At 48.7% G+C, this 23,495-nt stretch overlaps 1 protein-coding gene and 1 long non-coding RNA gene across 6 annotated transcripts; one reads left to right on the forward strand and one right to left on the reverse strand.

The window, feature by feature from the left end:
• Window positions 1–914: 914 nt before the first annotated feature.
• On the forward strand, window positions 915–22,518 carry LOC119140077. 3 transcript variants are annotated; one of them, XM_037371121.1, is made up of 4 exons: window positions 4,158–4,487; window positions 10,084–10,236; window positions 20,720–20,896; window positions 22,304–22,518. In XM_037371121.1, the coding sequence occupies exons 1-4, from the start codon at window positions 4,312–4,314 to the stop codon at window positions 22,458–22,460; spliced, it is 663 nt and encodes a 220-aa protein (XP_037227018.1). In that variant the 5' UTR covers window positions 4,158–4,311; the 3' UTR covers window positions 22,461–22,518. The 3 variants fall into 3 exon arrangements, 2 of the variants coding, with proteins under 2 accessions (XP_037227018.1, XP_037227017.1); XM_037371120.1 differs by having other exon boundaries at window positions 4,355–4,428; XR_005101547.1 differs by lacking the exon at window positions 20,720–20,896 and having other exon boundaries at window positions 915–4,487.
• LOC119140095 lies at window positions 21,759–22,774 on the reverse strand. Of its 3 annotated transcripts, none has more exons than XR_005101550.1 (3): window positions 22,681–22,774; window positions 22,359–22,507; window positions 21,759–21,871 (listed from the first exon to the last, which is right to left on the reverse strand). It is a non-coding gene; the product is annotated as an uncharacterized LOC119140095 (long non-coding RNA). The 3 variants fall into 3 exon arrangements; XR_005101551.1 differs by having other exon boundaries at window positions 21,848–21,866; XR_005101552.1 differs by lacking the exon at window positions 21,759–21,871 and adding an exon at window positions 21,963–22,260.
• Between the last annotated feature and the right edge of the window lie 721 nt (window positions 22,775–23,495).

Raw genomic sequence — 23,495 nt, forward strand, 5'->3', positions numbered from 1 at the left:
TCACCCGGGACCCCTGAGGAGAGGGGCGGGTGTTTCTCGCCTCCGGCTGGGCTGTGGGGCGATGCCTGCGGTTGGAAAAGCAGCACCCTCCCCTCCTGCTGCTCCGCACCGAACGGGTCCGAGCCAGGATCCGGCCCCGCTGGCAGAGAAGGCTCTCGAAAGCTCTTATTGACCTGGGGGGGGGGGGGGGGGGCGCATGCAAATGCAGAAAATCCCCGGGCTGGGCGAAAAAAACCCCAATTTCTGCCCATTTCTGGCTCGGTGGCCCCAGTCGTGCGTTGGGGTTGGGATAATATTTGATGTTATTTCTCGGGACGGGAGCCTGGCCTGCTTGTAGCCCAAATGGGTCTTTTTCCAGGGGGGGCCGGGAGGTTGTGGGGTTCCTCGTGGCTGCCCTCCTGTCTTGCTGGCACAGCACCTCAACTCGTAACCCGCCCTGGGGGGCGCCCCGCCCCCCCCCCGCTCCCCCCGTCTGTGGGGCGGCGGGTGCAGCCCCCTCTCGGAACCGCTGTATTGGGGGGGGGGGGGGGCGGCAGTGCGGAGCTGGGTCCGTGGGGAGCCCGTGGGGGTTGAGTCAGGCAAGTCCTGGCAGGTACAGGACACCCCCGCCCCCCCTTGGGAACAAAGCCCTTGAAAGAGAGGCTGTGTGGGGAGAGGGGCTTCCTCGAGCAGCACTGACACCCCCCCCCCCAACGGCCCCGGGGTTATCGGGGTGCCCACAGGTGGGTGCCGGGAACCGCCCCCCCAGCTCCCTGCGATTGTCCCCGCGGGGGGGCGCCGGGCCGGGGCCGGGGTCCTCATTTGGGCCGCCCTGAGCGGTTCGTGTCGGGTTCGGCGGCCGGGGGCTTCCCAGCGCGCTCCCGTAACGCGCCCGCCGGGCCTCAGCGCCCCCCCCGCAGCAGCCCGGCCCCGCTGCCCCCCCCCCCCCCGCGGCCCCGCCCAGCGACACGGGCCGTGACAGTTTACGGGGAAGTCACGTGGGCGCCTTCCGGGAACCCGGGCGTCCGGTGCCCATCCCCCGCCCTGGGGTGACACCGGGGGGGGCCCTGCCGGTGAACCTCCTCCTCCTCCTCGCCTGGACGCCTCAGTCCCCGTCGCCGGCGTGGGGGCTGTGGGGGTTGGGCAGGGGGTGTGTGCTGAGCGTGGCGGTGTAAGCTGTGAGCGTGGGGGCAGGGGTGCTCGTGGGGAGGCATATTGGGGGTTGGTGGGTGTAGGGCAGGGGGGGTGTACGGGTTGTGGGGGGGCTCCCCAGTTACAGGGTTTTGAAGGTGGGGGGGCGCGGGAGTGAGCGTGGTGTTACTCAAATGCAAGTCCGCTCCTGGCGTGTGATAAAGCCAGTTGTACACACCCAGGTGAGACACTGTTTTATTACGGAGTTGTGCAAGTCTGGATGCTGGCAAGCAAAGCTGGCAAAGAAAACTAGTGAGCAAAGCTGGCGAGCAAAGCTAGTGAGCAAGGCCAACGAGCAACGCTGGTGAGCAAAGCTGACAAGGAAAGCTGACGAGCAAGGCCGGCGAGCAACACCGGTGAGCACAGCTAGTATCCCAACTTGCACAACCCCATAATAAAACAGTATCTTGCCTGGGTGCGTATGACTGGTTTCATTGCACGCCGGGAGCGGACTCGCGTTTCAGTGACACCAGCTCTGGCGACCCTGGAGGGCCCTGGCTGAGCCCTGCCTGGCTGGGCTGGCTGCAGGCGGCGAGGTGCTGGTCGGGGGGGCTCCATGGATTCCTCTCCCTTGCTGGGCGGTAAGCAACTCTGAGGTGCAGTGCCAAACCCGAGAAGCCCTATTTGTATTGAATACGTATAAATGCTTGTTTGTTTGAATTTGGTTTTTGGAAAACTAATCTCTACGTAAGTTGCTGCACCAGGATCGCAGCAGGAGCTTAAAAGAGCTGGTACATGTAGATTCAGTGAGTTGGTGAACTCCAGCTGAGTGTGTGTAGGCCTAGATAAAGAGATTCTTTTTGAGCAACTATTATAAAGTGGGAACCAGTTTACCAAAATACCACCCCGTACCCCTTTAGGATGCATCCTTACCTGTTGGAATAAGTTTGGGGGAGACCCATGACAAAAGAAGAATAGAAACATTGTCCTCTGTGGTGGCTGATGTGTAAGTTGGAGGATGAGGAGAGTTGGCTGAAAATGGAACCTTGAATTACAGTACTATATTGCAATTAATATTGTTTTGCAGGAGATTAAAAAAATGGGATGAAGTACCATATGTTGGTCTTTTTTTCTCTCTACGTAATAATTACGAGATAAGAAATATAGGCTACTGAATACTGATCCAAATGGAATATGTGTGCTAGCAGAAAGTGGGAAAAAGGAGTTGCAATGTTGCGTAGCATGTGAAATAGGGAGAGGCTGTTTTCAGAAGAGTGAGGAGGATGAGGATGTTAAATTGTTAGTTGCTAAATGGGAAATAGAAACCGTTGCTGAAAGTAGCAGCAGTAGTAGTGCTTCTGTGGAAGATCCAGCTATAGGGCCCAGGTCTGAGACCTTCAGCCCAGTACCTGGAAGAATGAGAGCACAACCACCAGTAGCACAAGCCCCACTGAGGCAAGCTATGGTACTGGAAGGATTACTGGTATTCGTACATGTTTTGTTTACTACTTCTGATCTGCTAAATCGGAAAGGGTCAGTAGGACCTTATAGGAAAAATCTGGATAAAATGCATTGAATGGTGGAAACTATTCTGATGAACCACAGTCCAGTTGGGGAACATGTACAAACTGTTGAGTACCCTCTTCGTTCCTGAAGAAAGGAGACTGGTGTTAGACAAAGCTCAGGAGGAAAATGAGAGGCAGAATGCATGAAATGACCCAGCCTTATTTATGCCTAAACCAGAACCTAACTGGGACACTAATAGTGGGGAAGGAAGGGCAATAATTAAGCAGTATCAACAATTAATTCCGTGTGGAGCATGGCATGGAGTCCCAAAACAAAAGAATCTGGCCTAATTGTACGAGGTTAAAACAAGACCTAATCTAAAATCCATCAGCCGTTAATGAAAAGCTGTGTGAGGCTGCAAGAAAAGGGATGGATTTGGATCTGGAGAATCCAAATATTAAAATGATGTTTAACATGCTTTTTATTGGATAACTGCCCCCTGATATTTGTAAGAGAGTACAGAAAGTAGATGAGGCTGGGGGGTGACCATTTTTCAGTTGACTGAAATTGCATATGAAGTATATAATAGTTAGGATGAAATAGAAAAGAAGGAGAAGCAGAAAGAAAAATGTAGACACCAAAACCGTCAAGCTAACTTGCCGGCAGCTGCTATAGCGCAGGGAAATAGAGGTAAAGGAGGAAATTTTAGAGGTAGGGGCCGAGGATGGGGATTCACACCACATCCTATGGGAGCCGCCATAGGGGTAACTCAATGTGCCTGTTGTAAGAAGGGGGGACACTGGGAAGCTCGCTGCCTGTTATTGGAAGGGCAGGCACAGACAGCAACAAAAGGGGGCCTTCCCCCACAGCAGATTTATTACTGCTAGAAAATTATGATATGGAATGAAGGTGATGGGGGGTGAGCTTAGAGGCATCCCCAGCAGATCCCCTGGTTCCAGTAAAGCTGGGGAACAAAACCATAGACTTGTTATAGATACAGGAGCAACTTGTTCCATAGTAACTAGTTGTAGGAGGCCTCTCAATGAATTTAATATGTTGGTTGTTGGGGTTACTGGAAAGCGAGAATTAAGGCTGGTTTTGAAACAGTGGAATGTCAAATTGGAGTTAGAACTTTAACACATGAGTTCTTGTGTATGCTGGAATGCCCTGTACCTCTTTTAGGTCAGGATTTACTTGTTAAACTACAGGCTCAAATAATGTTTTCTGAGAATTCTATTCAGTTGCATATCCCATCAGAAAACGCCTGGAAGGTGCAAATGTATCTGCTGCAAGGGGAACAGTGAAGCAAACTGGAAATCTCCAGAGAAATCCTGGATGCTGTATTTCTGTTGGTGTGGGCGACTGCAGTACCAGGGAAAGCTAACACCCCACTGATAAAGGTAGAATGGAAACAGAACTCCAGACTGGTAAGAAAAAACCAATGTCATATGAAAATGAAAGCAAAAATTGGATTAGAGACTTTGATAAATGAATTCATGCAATATGGACTTTTAATCAGAAAATAATAATCCCAGCTTGCCAGTGAAAAAGCCACATTCTACAGAATACCAATTGGTGCACGACTTGAGAGCAGCTAATGGACTGGTGGTAGGTGTCCATCCCGTGGTGCCGAGCCCCTACCATCTTTTGACAAATGTAGTGGGGAATGATGTCTGTTTCACTTCTAGATTTGAAATGTGCCTTATTCTGCATACCCCTCGATTCGGGAAGCCAAGAAGCTCTTTTCTTTTGAATGGGAAAGTCCCACCACAGGAAGAAAGATGGAGCTTTGCCGGACAGTCCTACCGCGAGGTATTAAAAAGTAGTCCTACCTTGTTGGGTAACGTACTGACAAAAGAGTTAGCAGCTTGGTAAGTAAGAATCCAGATGTGGCTGTGTTACAATATGTTGATATTTTGTTGGGAACTGAGATGGAGCAACAATGTATTGAAGCCTCAATTTGTTTGTTAATTTTTTGGGGAATGGCTGGATATCCAGTCTCCCAGAAGAAGGTTCAGTTGGTCAAGATGACTGTTGCATATCTTGGGTTTGAAATATCCCAAGGGGAATGTAAACTAAGCAGTGAAAGAAAGTAAGCCATTTGTAAGATTGCACCCCCATGAGCAAAAAGGGAATGCAGAGGATTCCTTGGAATGACCAGGTGGTGTAGAATTTGGATCCTGAATTTTGGACTTATGGCTAAACCATTATATGAGGCCATAAAAGGGCCAGGGAATGTATTAGAATGGATTCCTGAATGTCAAAAAGGATTTGATGATATTAAAGAGGCATTAATGGAAGCTCCAGCACCAGGATAACGTGATTTGGATAAGCCATTTGCCCTGTATGTACATGAAGGATTCCATACCGCCTTGGGGGTTTTGCCTCAAGTGTTGGGGGAATGGAAAGGGCTTATTTTTCTAAACACTTGGATCAAGTGAGTAAGGGATGGCCAGCCTGTCTCCGTGCCGTGGCCGCAACTGTGCTACTGATTCAAGAAGCAAGAAAACTCACTTTGGGACAAAAGATCACTGTATTTGTACGACATGCTGTGAGCTCAGTGCTGGAACGACGCGGACTTAATAATCCTGGTTATCACCATTGGTTATCACCTAGTAGAATGATCCAGTATAAAGCAGTGTTTATGATTGGAACTGGAGGTCTAAGTTTAAAGGTAACAACCTCTTTGAATCCTGCCGCTTTGCTGGTGGTATCTGATGGTACAAACTGAGAGCATGACTGTGTATTAACTATCGAACAAGTCTTTTCCAGCAGGCCAGATACAAAGGATGTTCCACCGAAAAATCTGGAGGGGACCGTCCACACAGAAGTGGTTTTACCCTGAATGGGGAATGCGATCCAGATACGCAGTGAGGATGTGATTGAATCACAGCCCTTGGCATCAAGTACTTCAGCACAAAAAAGCTGAATTAATTGCCTTAACTAGAGCTTTGGAATTGTCACAGGATAATCAAGCCAGTATATATACTGACCCTAAATACGTCTTTGGAGTGATACATGCACGTGGGGCAATTTGGAGAGAGAGAGAACTTCTAACATCACAAGGGTCACCTATTAAGCACGGATCAGAAGTACTGAAATTACTAGAAGTGGTTCAGAAACCTCAGAAGGTGGCCATAATTAATTGCAGGGCTCACGGACCTGGATGTACGAGGTCATACAAGGGAATTGTAAGGCTGATGAAACAGCAGAGCGGCCCACAGAGCAGTAATGGGAGCGCCCTGATTCCTCAAAACGTCATGAGAACTGAAGTGCCCGAATACGATGAAAAAGAGAATAAATTGGCTAAAACGCTAAAATGTCTAAGGACTTCCAGGCAGGTGGTGGGTGACATCTGCTGGGCAGTGTTTGGTAACAGCGCCCATGATTCAGAAGTTGCTGCAGCAGGCATGCGCAGGAGCTCCCGTATGCTGTAATTGCAAGCATTGGGAGAGATGCAGCAGAGCCAAAGGTTCAAAGCTATGCTGATCAAATAGTAAAACAGTGTGTAATATGTTATAAAAATAATCCTAAAATGGAATTAAGACCTCCACCTGGAGAGGTAAAGGAAGGGAATATTCTGGGAGAATATTGGCAGATTGATTTTTCTGAATTACCAGATGCATTAATTATAAATATCTCTTGGTATTGGTAGATGCTTTTTCAGGATGGCCTGAAGCTTTCTGTGCTGGACCAACCGAGCTAGAAAGGTAATGAAGAAATTATTAAATGAGATTATACCAAGATTTGGAGTTCCAAGTGAGGCCTTATTGGACAGAGGCTCACATTTTATTTCTAGGTCTGAAACAAAAGCCTCTGGATCCTGACCTTTTTGACCTGGTGTTGCTTTCATGTGTCAAGGGCTGGATTTTCTGCGTGAAGCCTCCCAGCTGATCTCAAAGGGAGGTTGCCAAAATGCAGGGACTGGGGCTTTGTGGACAACATACACACCTTTCAGACCCCATCAAAACTATCCAGATTCTGCAAAAACTCCCACATTTAACTTACATCAAATAATCCGTGCACATAACTGCCTGTGTTGCCAGAAATCCCGCAGGACCACAAAGCTCACTTTGCCAGGGGCCATCAGGATCCACCCCAACCCCGGAAAACCCCACTGCTCACCTCATAGCTGTGGGCTGATCCAACAAAAACCTTCCCAATGTCCAGCTGGTCAAAGCTGAAGCGCAGCTGGGGCCCTATGCCGCTCCCTTTGATGCGCAGGGGCAGCCTGGTCTCACGGCCTGGGGAGAGGTTGCCATGTCAGTACAGAATTCCTTCAGTTCGCCTGGATTTTCCAGGCAGCCTCAGAGCCAGACGCTGACTCCGGGCTGGGTGGCACCAGCACTAGGTGCTCCGCGAGAAGATACAGGACCCCTCTCTTCCCTCAGCAGATAAACTTTGGGGCTGGTTTCTAACTTCTGACGGAGCCCTTGGGCTGGTTTGTAGCTTAGCAATCACTTTGCACCCTGAGAAAGTGATGCTGCGAATAAAATGTGATTTCGGAATTCCTTCCCGTGCACTTAGACAAGCTTTGAAATCTGTTCAGTGAAGGCACAAATCTCACAGAACAGAACCGGAGATAAAAATCTGCTGTCTGTATCGCTGCCATCAGAGACGACCGCACAGGAGCTGAGAAGGAAGAGCCCAAGCAAGGCCCAGCAGCCAGCTGACAGTGATACCCAAGCAGCCTGCTGGCAGCGATGTGTGCACCCGAGCGCTGCCTCAAGCAGGCAGAGCATCTCAGCCACCACCTGCGCCTAACGTAGGGCTCCGTACCGGGGTGCTCCAGGGCTCACCGCCTGCAGCAGCGCTTTGTTAAGACAGGGCTTTACGGTCTCCAGAGAGCTGCACTCACCTGTTCCCACCATCAAACCAAGAGCTCAGCTTTGTAAAGATGCCTCACCTGAAGGATGCTGAGCAGTTACGGAAAAGCAGCCTCCTCACTACTGAAACCAGATAAGCTCTAAGTGTACTGCTAACACACATATCCCTTGCTGCAAAGGCAACTGAGACCACAAGGCTTACAGCGGAACTCCAAGATGCTGATTTTCTTCCTTAAGTCTGCTAAGATGGCATAGTGCAGGATCTTTCAGTCTGAAGGCTCTCTTGAACCATTGGAGCAGCCTAAAGTGCCTGAATTCTAGCTCAGATTTTGGCTTAGGTCACCCTGCCATCCCATTCTACTCTTGTACGGAAAGCGAGTAGCACAAGGAGCGGAAGAAAGCCCCAGAAGTTGTACACAACCATCACTGTAGCTTTTGTGCAAAACTATTCCTCTCTCCTTCGAGCTCCATTTGTGTGACACCCACCATTAACTAAAGCTTAGGGATTGAAAGTTATTTTCTTTTCTTATAAAAGTCTGCTGCTTAGTCATTCCAGAATGTCCAATCCAACTTCTTATTGCAAAGAGCAGCCCACGTGTGAGTAGATCACAACTCGGAAAAAACCCTCCTGGAACAGCCTTTTCAACGATCGCTGACTTTGGTCCTGCAACCATGGCATGGGGATGTTTGATCATGTCCAAAGCCAGAAAGGAAGAGCTAGGGAGCTTTTGCTGAATTCAGCGGGTTTTCAGTGGATCCAGCCGAAGCCCAGCTGACAGCAGAGATGAGTTACACTTCACAGCTCAGGCACGCATCAGAGGGCTGTGTACTTCTATTGCACAGACACCCGAAAAGAGGCAGTACTGAGTGCTCACTGTTCAGAAGATTTTTCCATCTTGCATCACATGTGGCTTAATTTTCATTAAAAACTTGACATTCTAAACCATCAGAGCTCTTAGGAAATGAAAAAGATTTCCAAGGGACAAGTTTTCTCCATAATCATGGGTGAGGCACGTCCCATGGCCACTATCATCAAAAAAATATCAATGGCAGTTCTTTCCCTTCTGCAGCAGGCCCTCAGCCTCTCCTGGAAGGTCTGCGGAAGCTATCCTTTCTTCTACCCCTACATTGATGCTGGAACTTTAGGAAACCCTGGGAGTTTTGCGCTCTCTCCTTCCAGGTGAGCCTCAGAGAGTGCTCTCCTGAAATGAGGAGGAGCAGAGTAAAATACAGACCATTCAGGACAGCTGAGAGAAAAAGAAAGAAAAAAGAGAGTATGTCCTGCTCCTCGCTAGCAGCTGGGGCTTCCAGGAGCACCCAGCCGCTGCCCAAGGCTTGGGTACCCCGGGCTGGGACCGTGTGATGCTCCCACCACAGCATGTCCCAGAGCACATGGACCAGGGCATGGAGGGGCCGCAGCCTCCTTGTCCTCAGTCCCAAAGCCACACCTGGTTCTGTGGAGTGAGAATCTGGATCTCAGTCGGGTTAACACCTTGGCACATCATGGAGGGATTACAACTCGGCATTCAAAGAAATAGGGGTGTGGGTGGCCCAACAGCACAGAACTGTTTCCCAAGTCCCTAACTTCTGCTGCTTTCTGGCACTCATTTTTTTGCCCACAGAATGTCCCCAGGTTTTGAGGTTGGTTTTGAATGTGATTCTCATCCAACTACATCAACACAGAGATCCAGTTTTACACGATGTAGGACATGGCAAGGTGAAGGAGTGATCAGCATTTAGGATTTTGCTTCTCCTTGCAAAAGTGGCTTAGAAATGGGTTTTGGAAGAAATCAGATGTAACCCAGTACATTTCCATATCCAGAAAAAAACAACATAAAAAGAATTTTAGGTGATTGAGCCCCCCCACCATGTGCTTCCTTCCAGCACTCAAAAGCCATGGCTTTATTTGCATGAATAACTAAGAAAGTTCATTTTGAGCTTAAACAGAACAAATTTCAAACCACTTCTTAACTGCTGGCTTTGCAAGTTGCACAGTGCTGATGAGTTCTGTAAATCACCTGATCCAGAAGCATTCTGCTAAGCAATTTATGGAGGCAACTGCAAAAAAATGTGGAGGCCAGCCACTTCCCCGTGGGGCACGAGATCCAACTGCACAATTCACAGTGCTGCATTAGGGCAAAATTTCTAAATATTCTCTGCAAGGAGCACACAGTGTCTGCAAATTGTCCTCCAAAGGGATCTGTGACTGGCATGCAAATGCACGAGGAAGTTATTAACTTTTTGAGGCTTGTAAATTTTCTTCTGCATTCACACAAAGACAGCTGGCTGAATTAAAGGGTATCATAGTATTAAGGAAAAAGAAAAGCTAGGAGGCATCACACTTGTTAGGACCAAAGATTTTGCTTTGTTTTAATAAGCAATGGGGGAAGAACAATTTACTCTTCAAATAACTGCACAGTTGATGTCAGGGTCTCCAAAACGCAGGCATTTGAAATACTGTCTTCATTTAGAAAAGAAGTAGAGGAGCAGTTGAGGGTTTGGAAGTGAGATGTAAACTAAACAAAGTGAGAAAACGAAATGGGTTCCCAACATGGATATAAAAAGGGAGACAGCAACCCAGGGTTGTGCGTTGAGGTCTGTGCTACCAAAACCAAAATGAAATCGTTATTCTCCCCTACAGTGTGGGACTGCATTGCTCAGAAGAAGGCAGGGGAAACACGGACAAAAGGAGCCACCTTGATTTTCCTTCTTTCTCAGCAGGAAACAAATACGAAGCCTGTTCTGGCTCAAGAAGACTGAGCTGCCTATTTGGGACTTCATCAGGTTGCAGTGGGTAAGTGATCTGACTGCAGTTATTTGTTAGAGGATGTTTTGATAGCATCTAAAATGACTGAGTGCTGCAGTCAGTCCATTCTCGAACTGAGCGCCGGAGTTCGTCCTCCATGGGTTAAAATGGGGGTAGTGAAGGCTCCTTCTGCACCCCATCATATAAGCTGCCTGTGGCAGCACTTCCCCCCTCTCCCTGGATCCTCACTGCAGCTCTTTGCCTTTGCTGCAGCTCTGTGTCCTCTGCAAGACACCAGGCGTGTCCAGTTATTTTGTGGGTTTGATGGCGTGGGTGCAGCAGTGATGACAGGAAAGATGCTTCTGATGTGCCTGTTTCAGACCCTGCGCAGGGGTTTTGGTTTTGGTGTTCAGAAGCTGGAGAGTGCCTGTGCTGTCAGGGTTGACCTCGGAGCCCGCAGCGGGGCTTCTGGGGGGTGCTGGCTGACGGTGCTCTGTGTCCTTCTAATGCTGCAGCAAAGGAGAGGTTAATAATGCAAGGTGCCTGCTCTTGCCCGCGGCTGTAGGCTCCTTTGTTTCTGCAGGAGGAGAAGAGCTATGCAAACAGTGTTTCCCCGGGGACGGGGGGAAGGATTTTCAGCCTGGGTGGAGCAGCTCCCTGCATGAACTAAGTTCTCTGTGCCCCTAAAAGAGAGCAGGGCCACCAGCCTGGTTTGGTCAGACCCCGCTAGGATGGAGCAGGGTGGCTCGCTTGTGCGCTGCGCTGTGCACGAGTGTGATCCCCTGTCTGCTTCCTTGGGACTAGCTGCAGCCTGTGCTGCTGGGCATGTGTCTGTCAGGAGCGCAGGCAGCCAGCTGGGAGCCAAGTGTGAACCGGGAGGGATGGCTCCCAGCTGAACTGGATGGTGGCAGCTGGATGCTGTGAAGGAGAGCAGAGGTGAGCTGCTGGGGCAGGGGGGGTGTTGGCAGGGGAGGAGGGGCTTGGTCCCTGCTGGAGCAGAGCTGGCTGTGTACGACCCCAGGAACAGAACGGAGAGGGGGCAGTGATACAAACCCTGTACCCCCAAGTCCGTGGTTGTGAGCATGGATGGTGCTGTGATTTGTCAGCCTCTGGGCTCTTTCTGAAAGTGTGCCTCTCCCCCAGGGGAGATGGCTAAGCCCTGTCCTGGGGAAGAAGCCTGGAAGAGACTTGGTTGTCCTTCCCCTTCGCTGTCTCAGCTCTGCCTGTGTGTCTGGGCATCCAGCTCTGTGACGGGGGTGGTCTGCCTTACATTTCCATCTCCAAGCATGGCAAAGCCCAGAACTGGGTCAGAAGCGGTGGCTGCAGTCTTCTACATCCTGCAGGGCATCCTGAACCATGTGTGTAGGCTTGCCAAGTGTGAGCACCCATACCGACTGTAATTTCAGGTCCGTGGCTGTTTGAAAACGGCAGCTTGGCAGGGCTGTCTGGTGTCTGTAGCCATCAGGAGCCGTGGCTCTGGTGAAAAAACTGCAAGACAAGCTGGCTGTGGCCTCCCTCTTGTCGTCTGCCAGCAGGCTGGCTGACAGCACACACCTGCAGTGCCATCTCCCCAGCCTGTTCTCTGGGAATGCAGTGTATTCCTATCGCTCCAAGTCCCCGTGAGCTAGAAAAAAATAATAGTCTGCACTGTTCACCTTCCCCGCCATCAGAAATGAAGCAGCTTTGGCAGAATGTGTGTGTTTTGCAAAATGCTAGAGCACCCCAAGGGCTTTGCGTGCAAAACATGACCGAATCAAATCAAGCTGCTTTTTGCAGAGAGTGTGGGTCCCCTTCTGCCTGATCACCAGGGTCTCTGCAGCTCCCCTTGCACGGGGCTGCATCAGCTCTTCCCTGGCAAAGGGAGTTTGCCTCCTGTGGGGCTGGGAGCGTGTTGTGCAAGGGTGACCCACGCTCTCCCTCCAGTGATAGGCACTGCAGGGAGGCTGAAGAGCCTGTCTGAGCTGGGGCCCTCTGGGTGCTGTGCTTCTCTAGCCTGGGTGGCTGAAAGTAGCTCCTGCAGACCATCTTGGCGTGCTCTTGCCGAGTGATGACCTCTTCAGGGCTGTAATTTGGAATTTCCACAGCGATAAGCTGTGCTGCTGTGTGTGCGCTGCTGTAGCTGCCCTCCGGTTGTTGGGCGTGGGTATGTCCAGCCCAGGGTCTGGCAACAGCACATAGAGATTTGCCTCCATTACGTGTGGGAGCTGGGGTGTGGGAAGAGGAGCAAAGGAGAAAAAGGCTTTAAAGTCAAGGTATGTGCATAAAAAAACCCCAAACAAACCACAAAACACCAACATAAAAAGCCCCCCAAAACTGAGCATGTTTCTCTCTGTCCAGCATGCTTGAGCTCCCCTGTCCCAGGCTTCTCTTGTACTGTGAACTCTGCTTTACTTTAGGTTGAACCTGTCTAAGAAAAAAAAAAAAACCTGGCTAAACTTTGTGCAAAAATCTCTAAGGTCGTGATGGGTCTTCACCTATACGAGAAAACAGAGTGAAATAACCATATTGCAATGTCCACGTGGTAAAATGGGGGTGAACAAGCTGACCTGTGATCAGAGGCTGACGAAGGAAGGCGCTGGCTGGGAAGAATGGTGGGTCCTGCCTTCCCTGCTTCCCTGCCCTGCGTTTGCCTCTGCCAGGTAATGACTGGCTCATCTCGGTGGCAGTGTAGGGAACACAGGCTAAAAGTGAAGTCGCCCACGGGTAGCGTGTAACTCTGAGATCAAAGTCCAGAGGGAGGAGGATGAGCCCTGGCTGTGCTTGTGCTGAAGGCACTGGAGGGTGATGTGCTGCACACTGGGGTGCCTTTTTATTGCATGCCTTTGTGTTTTGTTGCTCAGTCCATGGAAAAGACTGTGCTGAGGATCAGATGTGTCACCGTGTCCCTTTCCTGTACCAGGCTGAGCCTTGCCTGAAGGGCTGCAGTTACCCAGGATTGCAATGCTCGTGTTCCCAGGTGCAGTGCGATAATGGCTGTGGGCCTTCTGAGGTCCGGTTATTTAGGCAGAAGCCTTTTTGAGAAGGAAGTATGGGGAAGATTAATATACAACACAAATTCTTTTTAGATGATTATTTCATGCCCTGCAATCCCATGGCATTGGCCCAAGGCTCAGGTTTTGAGGTGTCCTGCTTGGCTTCTTAATGAAATACCAGCGATGCTTACTATGAAGTGGGAATAAATCTCCAGCTGTCTGATTTGGAAGTGCTCTCGTTTGCCATCTTATGCGGCTTCATGTTTCCACTGTGGTCTCACCAGCTAAAGAAGCAGTTCTGTTCTCCTAGCTGGAGGAGCCTCTGTGTCCTTGAAAGGAACGTGAGGGATTCAAACAACACTCAGCAAGCAGTGACCTCCCTCGAGCCCTGTGTCAGACCCTGCACAAGGGCAGGGCAGAGGCGCCCAGGTGAAGTGCATCTGTCTGAATGGACCACCGGTGTGCCTGGTGCCCGAGCTCCTCAGCGAGGGCATAAGGGCACCTGTGGGCTCTGTCAAGAGCTGTGTGTGATGCTGTGCTTAGCAGGGTTTGCTGGCTGCGGTGCTTCCCCGAGAAGGACAGGTCAGTTGTGCTGGTTTGTGCCCGGGTGTGAGCCTGCGCCGAGAGCCCTGCCGCAGGCAGGCTGCGAGGGGCGCGGTGGCAGCGCAGCAGGTGAGCTGCTTGAGCTGGGGTCCAAGTTATCCCAAAGTGAGCAGGCCAGAAGAGCAGCTGGTCCCTTCTGAGGGCAGTGCTGGCACCTCTGTGGGTTGCGTGGCTTGATTTTTAGGATCTGTTGTCATAGTGGGTGTTTCCAGATGGCGTGTGGCTCTTTGATGATGAGTCTGGAGTGCTGGCTTGCTTTCTTAGCCCTGGGGGAAACCCTCTGGGTCCTGCCATGAATTACTCTAAGGGCTGCCCTGTTTTGCGCTAAGACGGGCAGGGCTGTGGCTGTGCTGAAGCTGGGAGGGTGTGTTGGAGGCAGTGTGGCTGCATGCTTGCTGTGGGCGTTGCACACGTTCCCTGAGCTGCTGTTGGTGCTTGGAGAGCCGGCTGTGCTAGCCAGGCACCTGCAGTGCCTGTGCCCAGCAAGTGCAGGGAAGTGCGGCTGGTTCCAGTTGCCCTGGGGCAGGGGTAAGTGGGAGCTCCCTGCTGAAGCCGTGAGCTTGTGTGGTAGCTGGGCACAGCTGGGCTCCTGTTTGTGGGTCCCCCTGGGCTGGCAGAGGCTGGGTGGGAGCCGGCTGGGTGCTGAGCATCCCTGCAGCCCTCTGCTGTGCCTCTCCACGTCCCTGCCGTTGCCACGGTGGCATCGTATGATAAGTGGGCATGAATATATGTAACTTTTCAGTGAGAAGGTTTTGAAGACTGAGATTCTAACACTTTGGGTTGGATTAAGGCTCGTAGGAGCATTTTGGACAACTCGGCTGATGCCCGACCTCTCAGGGCCCTGGCAGGTGAAAGCAGCTGGTGGGTACGTGAACACCGTGCAGCCTGTGCTGTGCGCTGCAAGTCGATGCTGCAGAAACTAAGAGATGGTGCAGAAACAAGGGGAGTGAGTGGTGTTTAGGGATGCTGGCAGTGTCCCGTGTTCCATCTTGGTGTGCGCTTAAAGGGTGGATTAACAAATGATTGCAGATCAGCAGAATGGAGGTTACTGGTCTTATGCTTTTTCACGCTGCCCGGGGAAGCGGTTGAGTCACTGTTCCTGGAAGTATTGAAAAGGCACGTAGACGTGGTGCTTAGGGACATAGTTTAGTGGTGGACTTGGCAATGTTAGGTTTATGGTTGGGCTCAATCTGATGGGTCTTTTCCAACCTAAATAATTCTATGAAATGCGGTCCAGGTGCCAGAAAAAGAGTAAATACAGAGGGAGCTGCAAATCTGCAAAGCTAGGGTAGCAGAGATCAAATGCTGGGTGAGGCAGCTGGGAAAGGGACAATAGTACTGTAAATACTTCAGGCAGGAACCAGTTACTGTAAATGATAGTATGTGAGGCTAGGGAATCTCCAGCAGACCCTTGGAAGTGAGCTTGGTCTGGCAGTTGAAGTTTATTGAAAGAAATAACAGGAAGGTATAACATGAGGCTCCTATTAATTATCTCGGCTATGGTAGAGCTTTTGTAATAAATTGCAGGATGGCAGAATCAAAGTGATAAAATAGAGGGGGACTGGAATATAAAGGTGACAGGTGAGGCTTCCTGCGCAGCAAGGCTTGATTTAGAAAGCACTCAACCACTTAGCAGTGGGCTGAAGGGGCAAAAGGGCAGTCTTGGAAAATCTGCTTCTCCTTTCCTGGCTTCCTTGAGACGCTGTGTATATGGTAATTATAGGTAAGCAGGTGATTTCTAAGCAAGAAATGTGATGGTGCTACTTAAGCCTGAACAGGGCAAGATGGTTTAACTGAACAAAATTGTTCAATAGCATCCTGATTCTCACTTTTAACGGATCTCCTTGTCTTACTCTTCCAGCAAAGTGTAATAGAAAAACAAATTAAGCAGTTGCTCCAGAGAGAGATAGTTTATCTTTGCGGAAGGAAGAAGAGGATTTATTGTGTATGCCAAAGCAAGACTGAGCCACCAGTCTGTGCTCCTACCAGAAAAGCTGGGTGTAGTGTGTTGTAGCGCAGTGTGCGGGTCCATCCCCAGCCTCTGCCTGGAGAGCAATCGGCTGGTGTCAGACCGGCTCAGAGGCTGGTGCTGTTGCTGCAGCACGAGTGATGTGGGGTCCTTTGAAACAGGAGCACGGGCACATGGCATGGTGACAGCTGCAGGATCTGTATGGACAGAGCTGTGCCTTTCTGTCAAACTGCCCTTTTTCTCTTAATGGGCATTGAGGAATTTGCTGTTGGTTCTTAATTTCCTGTCTTGTTTGAGCACAGTATCGTCAGAGAGCGGTTCAGTTTCATTTATAGAGGGAAGCTGCTGGACATGCACACAAAGGGATTTGGATGCTTTAGGGCCATATCCAAGTGCTGTCATCAAAGTGTTCCTCAGCACAGCTTTTGCCAAGCTCATGGGCGCTGAAGGGCCACTCTGTGCCTGCATTGGTTGAGCTTTCTGAATTTTCAAGACATGAAGCCCTGCCTTGTGCCTGCAGATACTTTGGCTGTACGGCCCTAGCCCGTATCGTGAGCCAGGTAGTGTTCAGAGGTTAATACTGCTGCCCTAAGGAGAAGAGGTGCTTTTATTTATTCCTAATGTAGCTCATGGCCAAAACACTCACTTGGGAGCAGGGTGATCCTGTGCAGACCCTTCTTTTCTGACTAAGCTGAAGCAAGGACTCTCTGTAGTAGCTGTGAGCCCACATCATGAAACAGATCCTTTTCTGTCACTTTGAAGATTATCCTGATCTTTCTAATTTTTTCTCCAGAGGCTCCTTATGTGCATTTGATCTCTGCTACCCTAGCTTTGCAATCTTGCAAGAAACAGCAGTCCCAGCAAACTGGATGCTGGGTTTATGGTAGGCATCATCTGTCTGACAGCCAGCACGAGCTGTCAGCTGCCTGCTGCGGTGATCTGCCTGTGCTCAGCCCTTGTAAGCCTGATGGTAGAACTATGTTGAATCCTGGTATCGGTTTCACTTGCAGCCTCGCTGGTCCTGTCCTGTCTCATTCAAATACTTTCTCTCCAGTTTGGCCCGTGAGGTTCTACAGAGCAAATGGAGACTTTCCCTTGGAGTGATCTAGGTGGCTGTTCTGAAAGTGGGCTCGGCTCATTCCCACTCATTGCTGAACTTCTCTCCCTTTTACTGCACCCCAGTGTTTTGGTTTGAAGGCTCAGGATGTGCTCTCCTCCCCCGCTTCGTGCCCCTCTAAGATAAAGACCTCAAGCATCGTCACCGCTCTCAGTATTTCATTAACGTCCTTCCTCAGCACAGCAGCAGCGATGGTTTGTGTGGCGGGTGGTGCTGGTAAGCCTGGCAAGGCACAGTTTGTCACGCAGGAGCCGAGCGAGGGCTGTCAGCAGCTCTCTGGGCAGAGGACCCCAGCAGCTGGAGGATCTAAGGGCACCATTGGGCAGCTCAGCCCACGCAGCGCCCTTTAAGGAGGAGTGCAGAATGCCGGTGAGCCGGGGTGTGTGTTCAGCTACAGCTGTCAGGCTGGAAGCAAATGCAAGCAGCTGCCTAATGCACACCCCACACCCCCCCCCCCGCCCCCCCAGGGACTGCCTGCCCAGGGTGAGACCACTGAATTCAGTCTGTTAAACATACAGTGAGCAGCTGGGTGAGGAGCACTGGTGAGTTATTAGACTCTAATTAGCGAAGCCAGGGAAATCTGTCATCTGAGTGTTTCTTCTCAGTGGCTCGGCTTAGGCAAGCTCCAGGTGTCGTAGCAGAGCTTATGTTGTTCGGAGCAGCACCCCAAAGGCTTTTATTCCTGTAAATTCAAGATTACTCTCTGGACGCTTGTGAGTCCGTGCAGCATCCCAGCAGGACCCGAGGGATCTGGTATCTCGTATGCTGACTGTGGGTTGCAGGCTGGTGTCCCCAGTTTGCTTCCTCAAGCGAGTGTGTTATCATACAGTAATGCTTCATCTTCCTTCAGTTGCTTGCTGAATAGAAACACAAAGTCCGTTTGATCTGGCAAAGTGTTTTCTCTAGGTTTTGAGAAAAATCCAGGTGACTTTATTCTTTCTTCTCTGTTCTTACGCTTGGTTTGTTGGAGTTGTAAACAGTTCTCTCTACCTGTTCTTCCCTCTGAGCAGGCTGTGCATTATGGAATTATTATAGCTGCAGCCCCGTAACTCAGCATGTCATAGCTCTTTAATTTTTGTGGGGGCTGGCCTCTGAGCTCTATGTGCTAAGTTGATGGGATGTATTATAGTTGTTTAATATTTATGCTGCAGCAGTGCTGGAGGCTCCAGTCAGTTCAAGATTCTTCTGGACAAAGTACAGAGAATACCCAGCAGCAAGCAGAATCAAAGCCTCACTTTGTGCACAGAAAAATAACTGTTCTTTTTGTCGTCTTCTATAAGCTGATTTTTTTCATTGCTTTAAAGTATTATTACGGTTGTCAGAGATGCATATATTTATGCCAACGAATGAAGAAGCATTTGCAATGCTGGGGACTAAGGGGATGTCAGTGGTGCCTTTGTTGAAACCAGTCGCAAGGTGGTTTTCAAGAGCGGGAGGTCCCTGTCAGATTTCCATCCAGGGAAATGTTTTTCCCCATCTAAGAGGAAGGAGGTGCGAGGCCCGTGGTCCCCAGCAGCCAGGCTCCCATTCTGGAGGGTGCTGAGATCACTAACCCAGCTGCTTCAATCCCTTCCTTACTGCTCCAAGCTGACGGATACAAAGGCCACGAAACAGCTTTTTATTTATACGGTAACTGCACAGGGTTCAGCCGGCTGCTGGGGTACAGCTGTCAGCTGGCTGCTTTGCCTTGCTGATGGGGGAGGGGGGAATTGGTGGGCAGGGGCGAGTGGGGACGCGGGTGCCGGCTGCCGGGCTTCGAGGCCTCTGGTGGGCCAAGGGGGATGCAGGGGGAGGGGCGGGGTGCTGGCTGCCGGGCTTCGAGGCCTTCAGTAGGTATGTTAATGTGTTCCCGGGAAGTTAATGAATAGACATGAGTGACTTGTATAAAGAGGGGGCTGAAAGGTTCCCTTGGGGTGCATGACTTTGGTGGAGCATCTTAAGTTAGTTGGTGTAGTATTTTATAAATTGATTTTAACAGGAACTGACATTTATGCAAAAGACATATGTGAAGAACCTATTGTTGAACACTAAAACCATTCACATTTTAAAAAAAGTGAAACTGAGGTCTAAGTGAAGGCAGTTAGCCACTGAAACAACTTCTAAAAGAAGTAGAACATCTGTCCCCTTTGCTTTTGCATCAAAACTGGATTCTTTTCTAGGTGGTGTATTCAGGTCTAAATTAAGCCTAAGTTACAGGTCTCTGAACTACAGTGCAGAGAACCCCTCCGCAGACAGCATTCTCAAACGAGAAATAAATGCACGTATGATTTTGTTACATATACACACAGATAACATTAGGCATTATATGTTGGTGATGTGGTAATGTGATGGCTATTTAACAATGATCCTCATCAGGAGAAACAGGATTTCTTTTGTTTGGAGATAGACACAACATTGAGGTCAACCCATTTCTTCAGCCAGCTTACATTTTTCTGGACTCTTCAACTTCAGCCATGGCAATTAATCTAAAAAGTAAGCATCATATATTTCCCTTTTCACATATGCAAATACTATTTTTAAGAAACACAGAAAAAAACAAAGGAAAGCAAAGCCGGATACCGTTAATGATATTCACAGAGGAGGAATGTATCCCTTAGTCCTCAGAGCCGACTTTAGGGGACAGAAACAGCAACAAATTGTTACCAGTATTTATCCTAGCTAGTGCTAGCCAAGTGGGAAGGCCTCATTCTGTACTTGGTGATACCAAGGGTCTGCTAAATGGCATTTTCGCTTCCTCCTCACTCAAAGTAGCAGACTAACAGTCATCAAATAGTCCTGACAAAATTAAGTACTTCAAAATATTGAATGATGAATGATGTACCACTTTTCTATAGGGCGATGTACGTATGTTTATCTAAAAGTTGGGAAACGTCCAAGGGCCCTTATTGCTAACATGATGGATGTACTAATTGCTAAGTCCTTGGATTTTGTCATCTTTAAAAAGGCTATCTGGTCCTAAGTTCCTGTTGTTTATACAACGTGGCAGAGACAAGGACTTGAATCATGGTCACTAGTTTAGTGAGGTATGTAAATGAGTTCCTGGAAAGTTAATGAATAGGTATGAGTTGCTTGTATAAAGATTGAAAAATCCCCTCGGTGTGCATGACTTTGGTGGAGCGATCCCCCACGCACCCAGCGCTGCCGAATAAAGATAACCTCCGCTCACTCGAATATTGGGGACTGATTCTTTAAATCAATTTGGCGACCCAGATGGGACCTCCTCTGCTCGGCTGCGGGACCCATTGAGAGCGGGGACTCCCCTAGGGTACCCCTGGGGATTTTCCTGGAGGGGCTCCTCATCTCATCTGGATCACCGCAGGAGCAGACAAGGACTCCATCTTGCAGAGCAAAGGTACTATCTTTATTCAAATATTATATTAATTGTAAATATTATATTAATATTACATTTTGAACAGTACTGTTTTGGATATTTCTGTTCTGGGACCGGTCCATCTGTAAAGCTGTCTGTAAGACAGAAGATCATTGTGTGCTTATGCGGGATGGTGTATGCTGGGTAGCTAGCACCGCAGATATACAACTGATTCTGTTCTGGTATTCGATCTGGTATTAAGGTAATATCAGAACCCTGATTCTGTTTTGGTCAGAAGACTGACATGTTTGATGATTTGAAGTCAATCTGTGTATATAGGATTAATAATTATAGGGTTACTACTACTAATAATTATACTCATTTTATGCTGGAAATGTGAGAACATTTCTGTATAATATGAATGTTGGTGTGTGAGTACTGTCTTGAGCATCCGAGGGGTGAGTGTAAACCTCTATATGTTTTAAAGTGCATATAGTGTAAAGAATTATTGAGTATATGGTGGGGGTTGCTGCTAAAAGACAAAATCTGTCTCTGAGCAGCCACTTTCTGCTGTTTGGGCATCAATTTGGCGAGCCAGCCAGGAGAACTCTCCACCAGTGCTGGAATCCAGGGGCCTGGGGACCCTCAGGGCCCCTGACTGCATCATCTGTCGGCAAGACTCCCCTGCCTCTCGGCTTCTCACGCAGGTGGACAAGGACTTCTGTACAACAGAAAAGGTATTTATATTTATTCTTTGTTTTGAATATTTGATTGTCTTAAGATTTGGTTTTACGCCATAAGACGAAAGACGGGACGCTGTCTTGCAGGGTTGAGAAGAAGGGACGCCTTCTGAAAAGGGTAATAGCCCTATTTGATTGTCTTAAGATTTGGGAAGCTAAAAACTTCCTTTAGGTTGTCTTCAGATTTGGGGAATTCCTAGAATGTAACAACTGAAATAGCGCTCTGTGTCTTGTTTGTTCCATGTGTTGTCTCGTTACATGTTCAAAATTGGAGTTGGAAAAAAAAGAAAAATCTGGTAATTCTAGGCAAATAGCTGGAAACTTAACACTCTGCTTAAAGGCCAGGAAAAAATTAGAATCTGTGTTTTGGCAACTGTTCATTGAAATGCGTACTTTGTGTGATAATGCGAACTGTCAGTGTTCCTAGAGTTGTATGTAAGTGCACGGTATCGGCCCGCGGCCGCTGGCAGCCCGACCGCTCACCCAGTGCCGCCGCATGTCCCGGCCCGAAAGTCTTCCAGGCTCCCGGCGAGGGCCCCGCACCGCCACAGCCGCTCCCGCGCGCCAAAAATGAACCCACCTCCCGGGCCGTTTGCACAGCCCATATGTATGAGGCCGGAAGCCCCGCCCCTAGGGGTCAAGCAGTTTCTGCGCATGCGCTGCGCTTAGTTTACCAGAAAGGCTTCTGCGCATGCGCGAAAGCAGGTTGTGGCATATGCATGCGCCGCCGGAAGCCCCGCCCCTTTGGCGTCAAGCCGGGTCTGCGCATGCGCCGCCCTTAGTCTGCATGGGGGCGGTGCTGCCGCCTGGTGAAAAAATCGGGTACTGCAGCCAGTCTATCGAACAGACTGCACAGTTTATTATAGGAATGGAATAAATAAGGGAACTCTTCCCACGGCCTGTTAGGAAGTTGCCTGGCTTCACACCTCGGTGGATGAAGTTCTTAGAGTGAACGTATTCAATTCAACTATTCTAGATAGAGAAGAAAAAAAAAATCACTCGAGAGACTAGGCATATACTTTTTTTCCTTATAAAAACACTAGCAACGTTGTCTTGGCGATAAAAGAGGTAATGAAACTTTTCATTGTAAAATGTAAGGGCATTAAAGAGAACATAATTCGATAGACAATACATAAACCTCTCCAGCTCTTTCCCCGTGTCTATTTGACATTTGTTTCCAAAACCTTTCTCGGGCGAACGTCTTTTGTCTTTGAGCAGTGCAACAGATGGTTTGCAAACAGCGCAAGTCTGCTTTTTAAAAATCAATTCAGACTTTGTAATCACTTTAGATGGGGCACTTTGTATTTAAGAGAAACAAAAGCAATTTTGAGTCTTTCCTTTAATGATACGGGCCTATTCACCTCTAAATTACAGAAACAACATATTTGGTTCTGATCTCTCGAGGTATCTTAATATTCCAACATACTGCGCTGTCAAGATCAACAAAGCAGTTTCCTACCATTTGGCCAGCGAGCAACAGGACTGTCTCGAGACTAAGTTTCCTCGAACAAAAACTGAAGACATCTTCAAGACTCGGTCCAAATGGCTCCATCACCGTTAAATCGTAGTCCCCTTCAGCTCCACACCACTTCATTGTGGGAATGCCCACTAGAAAAAAAGAAACAGTTTATTCAGTGTAACAATTTGATTGATATACAAATCTTCAAGGCTCCCAAGATGAATTCTAAGAGGGTCAGGACTCTGAATGTTTGTACTCGCAGTGATCTTATGTACTCAAGATCTTATGCAACCCTCAGCCAAGGAAAAGGTGAAAAACTCACCATTGCCGAACATTTCCCCATCTGTAAGCTGCCCATCCTTAGCATGAAGGACTCCAAATTTAAAATTCACAGGTCCCGGAGAAATAAAACCAAATATTATAGGATAAACAGACAATCAAACAAAAGACCTAAAGTAATGTTTCCTCTAAGGACTTTTATATACATCTTTTGTATACGTCCTACACACAGGAATATACACTTCATACCAGCTCCATTACATGCTCAAGTAGCAGATACCTAATACTTTACTTTTGATCACAGATTACGATTTTTTATGATATTACGAAGTTGGTCATCTATTAATATGATATATTATTATGCCGGTGCTTAAAATGATTTTTGATCTCAGATGTTGCACAGAAACATCACATTTTTTTACTGCAATAAGCAATTGATGTCTAAGTCCTTATACATCACCAAGTGAGTGCTAGGAGTGAAAAGTTTACATTTACCTCTTGGTCTTCAAGAGCCAATAAATCCTTAAACAAAACAGTATCTTTAGCACACCGGTACTGAAGACAGCACAAAACCCCCTGTAATGTACTCGCGTATTTGTTTAATTTCAAAGTAGCCAGTTCAACTGATAAAGACAGCTGATTTTGTAACTGTAACCCTACTCCTCATTATTATCCTGCCACCGAAAGAAACAAACCACTAGCATTTATACGTAACGACTTATCTTTTCCAGAAAAGAATAAAAAGCCACAACCAAAGAAAAAAAAAGTCGTCACCTCCTACCTTCTGTATCCCAGGATGATGAAAAGTTTCCTTCGGGCTCTTCCCAAATTTTTCATGGCTAACAGCACTGAAATGCA

This window comes from Falco rusticolus, chromosome 19 (genome assembly GCF_015220075.1).
Source record: "Falco rusticolus isolate bFalRus1 chromosome 19, bFalRus1.pri, whole genome shotgun sequence".
NCBI classification, from domain to species: Eukaryota; Metazoa; Chordata; class Aves; order Falconiformes; family Falconidae; genus Falco; species Falco rusticolus.